The 9093-nt window shown below is 38.6% G+C and overlaps 1 protein-coding gene across 2 annotated transcripts; it reads left to right on the forward strand.

The window, feature by feature from the left end:
* The first annotated feature begins 72 nt into the window (after positions 1 to 72).
* LOC115593659 (polymeric immunoglobulin receptor-like) lies at positions 73 to 7111 on the forward strand. Of its 2 annotated transcripts, none has more exons than XM_030437284.1 (9): positions 73 to 225; positions 1064 to 1110; positions 1307 to 1633; positions 2424 to 2744; positions 2919 to 3215; positions 3870 to 3968; positions 4217 to 4324; positions 5858 to 5928; positions 6666 to 7111. In XM_030437284.1, the coding sequence occupies exons 1-9, from the start codon at positions 170 to 172 to the stop codon at positions 6804 to 6806; spliced, it is 1467 nt and encodes a 488-aa protein (XP_030293144.1). In that variant the 5' UTR covers positions 73 to 169; the 3' UTR covers positions 6807 to 7111. The 2 variants fall into 2 exon arrangements, with proteins under 2 accessions (XP_030293144.1, XP_030293208.1); XM_030437348.1 differs by having other exon boundaries at positions 182 to 225; positions 1067 to 1110.
* The last annotated feature ends 1982 nt before the right edge of the window (positions 7112 to 9093 follow it).

A 9093-nucleotide genomic window follows, 5' to 3' on the forward strand; every position in this document is an offset into this window, starting at 1 on the left:
TTTTAACTTTGTGGGTCTGAATTTGAAGCCTGCCATTAGAAGAACTGCAGATATTGGTTATCTTCAGTCAGGGGCAGGCTCAGGAAGTGCGAGGGGCAGGGTGTTAAGCAGCATACAATATGTGTGATGTTAAGTGACATTTAATAGCTCCTAGCTGTTGACTTCATGAATGAGAGGTGTACAGCCCTCAACAAGGATGTTGCCGCCACAAAATAACAAATACAGGTTGGTAATAGTGATTATGTGTTTCATGTGGTCTGCTTTTAATGTATGTATATCTTCTTAAAAGACAACAACTACTGTGAAATACAGTATTTCTTTGAACCTGTAGTATTTCATTATAAAACCTCTGAAAGGTTAATTTGAAAGCCAGATGGTTACTACTTTATTCTTGCGTATTATGATTCAGACATGTTCATGTGCGAACTCGTAATTTGAAAGTGAAAGTGAAGAGTTCTGAGCACTCTGAAAATATTTCTGTCAAACAAGACAAAATATTGAATTATGTCCAGCAGATACCATGTTATGATTAATATTCCATGAGGACTAAAGTTCATTTACAAGCTTTATTTATGTACGATTTATTGTGTCAGTGTATGAATATATAGGGTTGGGTATAGTGCCCCTCTGTGGCAGCAGTGTGAACACTTGATTGGACTTAAAGGAACTGTTTGTACTTCAGATGTTAACAAGGATGCCATAAAATCAATGAATGCAGATACTAATTACCACTCCTCTGACTGGAATGAAGAGGAGCTTGTTTCCTCTGTGCCACGCAGTCATGTATACATATATATATATATATATATATATATATATATATATATATATATATATATATATATATATGTATATGTATATGTATATATACATACATGTATATATATGTACACACGCACATGTATATATATATGTGTGTGTTTGTGTATATATATAGATGTACCTATGTGACTGGTCAAGGTTGGTGATCAGAATGAGGAAGTGAGAGTTTGCAACACACATTGCCACCACCCTAACCCACAATGGCATTTTTAATATTAGATGTGTTTCTGTTTCTTCGCAGTAGAATGAGGATGTGGAGCCTTCAGAGCCTGCTGATCACCCTCTGCGGTACGTTCCATTACAGCAACTCGTGTTTCTGTCTATGATAAGATAGAAGATGACATGACAACAGATTCAAATGTACAGACTTTATATGTCCAGTGATAAATTGACAAGAGGCTGCTTAAACCTAAAATGAGAACATAACACAATTTTCAAGTGGTTTGTTTGTTTTGATGAATTCCATCTTGTCTACTCCTTGCAGTTGCTCTGAGCTGTGTGACCAGAGCAGCAGGTTTGATTCGTGTCTATGGATATGAAGGGAGAGAGGTTGATGTTCCTTGTCCCTATGGAGGGGGATATGAATCTTATGTGAAGTACCTGTGCAAGAACGACTGTGCCGACAAAGATGTTGTCGTCAAGACAGATAGAGCAGAGAAGAGTAAATATTCCATCAGAGATAACAGAACAAGTCGAGTGTTCACAGCGACCGTCTCTCAGTTGAGTCGTGCAGATGCTGGCAAGTACTGGTGTGTGGTGGAAAAGAATGGAAAGGATATCTACACTGAAGTAAAGCTGGAAGTAGAACAAGGTAAGTAAATTAAAATATAAAAAATACAATTAAATATGCTATTTTACCAGTATTGTATAGAGTACTTGGAGGTTGTATTTAAATAAAAGCGAATATATTGTTTTAAAATATTACTTTGGTAAGAATGAAAGTCATCCATACAAATAGTACTACAGTAAAAGTCGGAAAGTGTCTGATATTAACTGTACTGTAAGTCTCAATAGTAATTTCTGGCAATAAATGCACTTCCGTATCAAAAGTACAAGTACAAGCAATACAATCAGACGGCCCATAGTATAAAAGTGCATATTTACATATGCACATAGGTCGTCTGATTGTTTATCTGGCCAATTATTGTGTCTGATATTCAGCATATTTTCATGTTTTTTTTTTTGTTTTTTTTATTGGAATCTGTGTTTTTGTTGCACTTTCTATCCGATTGTGAATTAAGTACATGAATTTTAAAACATTCTAATTTGGCTCTGATGACGCCTGTAATCTACAAAGTAACTAGTAACTAAAGTTATCAGATAAATGTAATGGAATAAAAGCACAGTACATTCCGTCAAAATGTGGTGGAGTGAAAGTATCAAGTAGCAGAAACTGGAAATTGGAAATTTGAAGCTGCATCAAATCTAATGAATTGTTTCCAGTGATGTCACTCAGTGGCATTTTACGCATTTCACTTCAGTACGCTTTTTTTTTCCTTCTTATTTTACATTGTGACTTTGCTTCTTTTACTCCAATAAAGAACCGGAATATTTACATCTGTACTTGTGACAGTCTGTGATGTTGTTTATTTTACTGGCAGACACCTGCTGTGACCAATCCATCAAAGTTGAAGATCACGAGGAAGCTACAGTGTCCTTTGATTGTCCATATGAGTCTGGGGACCAGAACAACCAGAAGTACTTCTGCAGAGGCAACCTGCGCTCCACATGTCTGCAGCAGGCGTTATTTACCTCTACCAGCCAGCAAAGCGGAAGGTTCAGGCTTCAAGATGACACGAGGGTGAAGGCATTCAAAGCGACGATTATCAACCTAACCCAAGCAGATTCTGGGCAGTACCTGTGTGGTGTCCACAGAGACACCGGCCTGGATGTTTTCACTGCTGTTGACCTGCAAGTCAAAGGTGAGAAAAAATGGTTCTACCTCATCCTACAGGAGTAAACCATTACTCTACACGTGTTAAATATTTGAAAGAAAAGTCGAGCCATGCACGTCATTTCTAATCCGACATACAAAGAGGCTGCAGTGTTGTTAGATTCTTTAAAAAAATTATTGCTCTCATGTCCTGTTCTAACAGAGTGGTGCTGTGTAAAGTCACAGGAACTGAGCGGCACCGTGGGAGGTCAAGTAACTATGAGGTGTCCCTATCCACCACAGCACAGCAATTACAGGAAGTACCTCTGTAAGGGTGACCACCGAAAAAGATGTAGAGACATGATCAGTCAAAGCAGGTTCACAACGCAAGATCACCTCTCTTCAGGCTTTTTCTCGGTGACAATAAAAGCGCTGAAAACAAGCGATGCTGGGACATACTTGTGTGTGTCAGACCCACTGTGGAGACCCGCTAACTACACCAAGATTCAACTGTCAGTAGGTAAGATTATTAAAAAGAGACACTGATGGAGAACACAGCTCAATATATGACGGTGAAGTTGAATGTAGCTCTAAGTTGCATACAGGTTGGATGCCAGTGGCATTGATGCCTGAGGTTCAGTTGGCATCATGTCACCACGACATAATGGATTTAATCCCTCCTCCTTTCTCCTGGACTCCTAAAACTATGCACTATTAATCATCACGTAGACCAACATGCTTTCGCTGTAATTCAGTTACTTTCTTTCATCAAAACTCTTCATCACATTAAAGAAGAGAATCATAGTTTAGTATTCAAACATTCGCTACTTAGCAATAAACGCAAAGTTAAAGTATGCTGATCTTGCAGGCACTTGGTCGTAAAACAAACGTCCGAGCGAAATGAAAATGTGATCTGATCATGACAACAGATAAAAAGTCAAGGAATCTTTAAAATTATACATTCACTCAGTCATTCATCCAACAATTGTTGATATATTTCATGAAAAAGGTTTGTCACGATACTGACAATAACGTTGATATTTACAAATGAAATATTGATATAAAAACCTCCAGGGGCTGTAAATATCTGTACAAAATGCTGTGCCCTGCAGCTAACATGGCTAAAGATCAGAATATTTGTTGAGAGCATTAACAGGCTTTTTTCTTCTGCCAGATTCTCACATGCCGGGCAGCACTATGATCCCTCCCAACACTGTGGAGGAGACTGCAGGATCACAATCAACACTCGGCATCCCTGGCACACCTCCCAAAGGTGTGTGTGTGTGTGTGTGGGTGTGTGTGTGGGTGTGTGTGCACGTGTGTGTGTGTGTGTGTGTGTATGCGGGGACACATGGAGTACACATTCTGAATACATTAAATTATATGACACCACAGTTTCCAATTTTGGTGCTACTTCCCCTGTTATTTTTCAAAGACTGTGATAAGATTAGTGAGATGTTTGCTTCACAGTGCTGTGTTTTCAGAGGGTGTAAATTTTACTCTGTTCTTTTTTTGTTGCAGATGCAAAGAACACCCACCTTGTGGTTTTCATCGTGCCCGCTGTGCTGCTCGTACTGATGCTTGCTGTCCTCGTCTTCATTTGTAAATTCAAATGTCACAAAGTGCAAGGTATGTGGTCTAAATTATAGTGAATGCAGGCACAGAACCCGTGCACACATACACACAGGCATACACACATGTTCACAATAGCAAATGTTACTGTCCCCAAGCCTAGGGGTACCTGGGCCAGAAGCTCTTTTGCTGCACAGTCGTGGGTGGCTGTGCAGCTGTGAAGCAGTAAGGAACAGAGACAAGTTATCTGTCTGCGATCAACTGAGCGCCGTGTTTATTCTGCCTGTTGCATGGCAACAATACATTACAAAAATATTCTTCAGCTTTCTTATCATTAACCAAAACCTATTTCTGTGTCGAAAATAAGCACTTGAACTCATCAAATATAGTGTATCCTCACTAACAATAACAGTTATATCCCAGTCATAAAATGCGAATGTCACTAACCACTCAAAGTGGCCTGAAGTACTCAGTAGTGCAGTTTACTGTCCTCCCAAGTGAAAGGAAATGATCTAAGTTCCAGTATTGTAGCAATGGGTATACTTGCATGAAAACAATTAAACAGAACAGTTAAATAACAATAAAATCATACCACATGTATTTCCCTTTTACTATAGAGCTTCTTCAGTCCGTTTACAGAGAGCAAAATCCGGTGGTGTCCGTCTAAACAACAACTGACCGGGCCACAAAACTGCTACAAATTTACCATATTTTACAGAAATATATTTTACAACCAACATTGCCCCCAGTAGACCTCACTGTGCACTGTGCAATACAAACTCTATACACAACTCATTTCTCATTATCTGGTCAATTTTTTAATCCCCATGTTTGTTATTTGTAAATAACAATACACTACCACACTGTTTATAATCATATGTTCATATTGTATAACATTATTTTTATATGCATTTACAAGTCTATTCTATTTCTTAACTCTTTTTTTTCGTTTGCGGGACAATAAAGGAATTCTGATTCTGATTCTAAAAACTCATGAACTCCAAATTGAATAGTTTTTACCAAAATGTGGTTAGGAATTCACTACTCACCACCTTTTTAATCTCGACATATGTGTCCAACAAACATAAAGTATTGTTTTCACACAGTTAAGATGTAGCCATTTAAAGCTGGGCAGGTTAAAACAGTTGGAGCTACCTTGAGAAAATAATACACTGTACATCAAACAATATTCCAACACGGTCTCTGAGTGCCTACATCAGCCATAAAACCGTCTGAATATGTATCTAACATCCATGAAGTGTGATGGCTCATTTTAAGTTGCTTTAACCACATCTAACATGAGGCAGTAAGGAACAGAGACATGTTATCCGCTTGCAATCAGCTGGAGCGCCATGTTTATTCAGCCTGTGGCATGGCAACACGGGCTTGAGTGGTCCGTCCTCTATCTAGCCTTACAGCGACACCTACTGTGACGGGAAAATAACAGCAACAGTTCTCATCTATGTAAATAATACATGAAGAAAATAAGGGGGTGTCAGTTTTTCTTTCGCTTTAAATAGAGGCTATTTTTCCACCCTTCTACACAAGCAAACAAACAGTGTTACCATTTCTTCTGCTATGTGTCTCCAGAAGCCGGAGTCGTGGACAGCGGCAACAAAACCAAGGCAGTGCGAGCAGAGAAAGTGATCGATGTAGACGACGTAAGTAAACAAAGGATTGCTGGTAGACAAAAGAGGCTGCGGCGTTCATGGTGACGCCAAATACATGAAAGGTCTTTCTCTGGTGGCCATGAATGTCTACCGCAAAATAATGCTGTTTTCTTTTCTTTTTTTTTTTATGTTTTTTTATTGAAACATTTGTTGTCATGCAAGTGGCGTCACTTTAGGCTGTGATAATGTCGACCTGTCAGTTGGTCCACCTCTGTGGTCCGGACTTAAATATCCCAACTTTTAGATGAACTGCCCTAACTTTTTGTGCATTCATGATCTCAAGAGGATGAGTCCTAATAACTTTTCATCTAGAATTTTTATCTGTCCAAAACTTTGGTTTATCACCAAATACCGAAACTATCAAAACTTATGACATACCCACCAGCCTTAGCTGTACTTATGTTTAGTTCTAACTGGGGAATTGCGAATATGGTAAAAAAAAATACAATAAATTAAATATAGCTCACATAAGTACCTCACTCTGGTTTTTCTGTCAGTGGTTCTAGATTAAAGGTCTGAAGGTTGTTTGTGACTATCAGGAAGCATTTTTATGTACCAAGTACTGAACACAAAAACATAAAGCTGATCATTAGACCATTTTAAGTGGTGGATATTGTGGTGCATGTTGTTAAAATGTGTGCATACTATCTTGATTTCACTTCTGTGTAACACCACCCTCTTATCTGTTTAGTGATGGGCGATATTTTCTTTGCTTTTTGCTTTTTTAGATTTATGCAAATCAAGACGTAGTGTGCAAGACGCAGGGCACCTCCTATGATCACTATGACGATGCAGGTGATGAGTCTGTGTACCAAAACACAGCAGATGATGTCTACTGTAACCAGTTTCCAATGAAAGCCAAGAGATGAACAGCACACAAACCTGAGAGGAAACATCCAAATTTAGGACATACTTGGACACGTACGATCCTGTTTGTTTGGTCTCAACAGCTGGACAACACATACTCACACCTTGTTTAAATTTCTGAATGAAAGCTTAAGTAATCTGATTATTTGCACTTAATTTCTCTTTACCTTTACACTCGTTAAGATTGCTTTTTGTCAATGTATCAAACTGTCAAGCACACCTGCACTCCTTGTCAGAAAACCCTTTCAGCTTAATATAACATGTATATATGTATTTTATGTTTAAGTGAATAAATAAATAAAACCAAGAAAGTCTTTGTACAGCAGTTATTATTGGAGTGACTGATCAGTAAAGTTTTTTGCACCATATAAACAGGATATAAAAGCAATACTGTCACATTGTCAGTGACTGTCAGTTCGAGACGTGATGAACTGAAAATACAGTGGAGGAAAGTGCACTTATTCAAGTACTGCACTTTTTGTATTCAAATGGCTGACTTTGAGTCTTCTTTGCGTCACGGTATCAAGAGACTTTTTCTTAAACCCATGAAATACATACATTTCCACCGCGTTTGAATTTTGTGCAAGGTTTCATAAGTTTTTGAGTATGTTTAGCCTCTCAAAAACGCTCTTTACTTTGGCATAGAAATAATTCAGGTGTACCTGAGGTGTTAGCAGTTCTATCAAAGAGACATTTCCTTCTAAATTTATCAGATGGTTTTATTTGAATTACAATTTGAGACACGAATCACGTTATCCATAATCAGTCAAAAATATGGATAAGCATCTGTGTACTTGAACCTTTTCCTCTTTCCTCTTCCATTAATCATGTGAAGACCCCTCAAATTAATCTTTCAGGGCCCGACCCCCATGTTGGAAACTACTGAACTGAACTACTGAACTCTATATAACTGGCACTGTGTCATGTTACTGTATCTTCCACTGGGGCCATCAAAGTTATAGGTCTGCTGTGCATCAGACCAGTCCAACTCTAATGTCTCTGAGGCCGTATTGTTCATCCTGACGCACACGCAAAAAGACACACACACAGTCCAGAAGATTATTATATAGTTTTCTCAAGTAGTAGAATTAGAAACTGACTAACAACCTGAGCTGTAGTTCTCTGCAAAGGAGCCACATCCAGTCCCTCCAAAACACACACACACACACACACACACATTATTGTGTGTCTGCATGTGCCCTCTGCTGGTGCCCTTTATCATTACACTGAATCCAGTATAAGATCGTTGATCTACAGAATGAAGAATCAATAGGATATTTTCCAGATAGCACATTAATAACTAACAATCAGCCCACACTTTTTCCCTTGCAGGACCCAAACTGAATCTTACTAGTGGATCATTGCCCAAAAGCAAGCATGGTATTGTGTTAAGGGGCAAAATACTAATATACAGATGCCCTGAGGGAAAAGTGAGAAAAAAGATGGAGTAGTCCATTTTCTACGATCTTAACATGTGAAGATACTGCATAAACGTTTGTTTGAAGCTATGTTCATGTTTGACCACAATAAAAGTTGGAGGGAGGGAGTTAATAATACAAACTCAGAAATATTAATTTTTTCCCTCACTGAATAAACAAGCTGGTCCCAGAATACTGTTTGAAGTTAGAAAGGTGGCAGGGTCCGCCAGTAAAACAGTATGACATTTGGTTGTCCTTTATGGTCAGTTTTGTTCATTCAGTCATGAAAACAAAGAGATTTTGTTTATTTAGTTTGTTAAGGCATAAAAAAGATCTTTCTCTTCTGATCAAAATATCTTCCCCAAGACTGCACTGTGCAAAACATTTTGTACCTTAGTGGTGCTGTGCTCTGTGAATGTGGTCAGCGCTGCATCATGGCTCGATTTGTCACACACAGACGTGGTGACATTTCTCATGTAAACTTCACACGTCAAACAACTATCTTTCATATGAGCACCACAATGACCGAGGTGATAGAGAGCAGAAAGCTGCATGTAGGCTCAGGTTACTTAATTAAACACATATCATGCACTAAGATGGTTAGCTACACCTGCTTGCCTTTTACTGTCAAGAGTCAGGCCTGCAAACTCAGTGTGATGGAAATCTGCAGTCGTCCATTTTAGTTGCCTTAAAGGAAAAGTCTGACATTTTAGTAAATATGCTTGTTTGTTTTCATGTAGGCCAGGAGATGTTAGCTTTGTTTACCATGGCTATTGAAAGCAGGTTTGACAGAGCTAGCCCAAAAGTCCAAAAGTGAAAAAAGTTGGTGAGGCTTTACACTCATGTCCTTGTAATAAGCCCAATAAGCTTG

The sequence above is a fragment of the Sparus aurata genome, chromosome 1 (genome assembly GCF_900880675.1).
Source record: "Sparus aurata chromosome 1, fSpaAur1.1, whole genome shotgun sequence".
Classification (NCBI taxonomy): domain Eukaryota; kingdom Metazoa; phylum Chordata; class Actinopteri; order Spariformes; family Sparidae; genus Sparus; species Sparus aurata.

Excerpts from the sequence above, each read along its gene's own strand:
- LOC115593659 (XM_030437284.1), top strand. The coding sequence starts at position 170 with ATGAGAGGTGTACAGCCCTCAACAAGGATGTTGCCGCCACAAAATAAC. Across the intron at positions 226-1,063 it reads CCACAAAATAACAAATACAG|TAGAATGAGGATGTGGAGCC; the intron begins GTTGGTAATAGT and ends GTTTCTTCGCAG. Across the intron at positions 5,929-6,665 it reads AAGTGATCGATGTAGACGAC|ATTTATGCAAATCAAGACGT; the intron begins GTAAGTAAACAA and ends TTGCTTTTTTAG.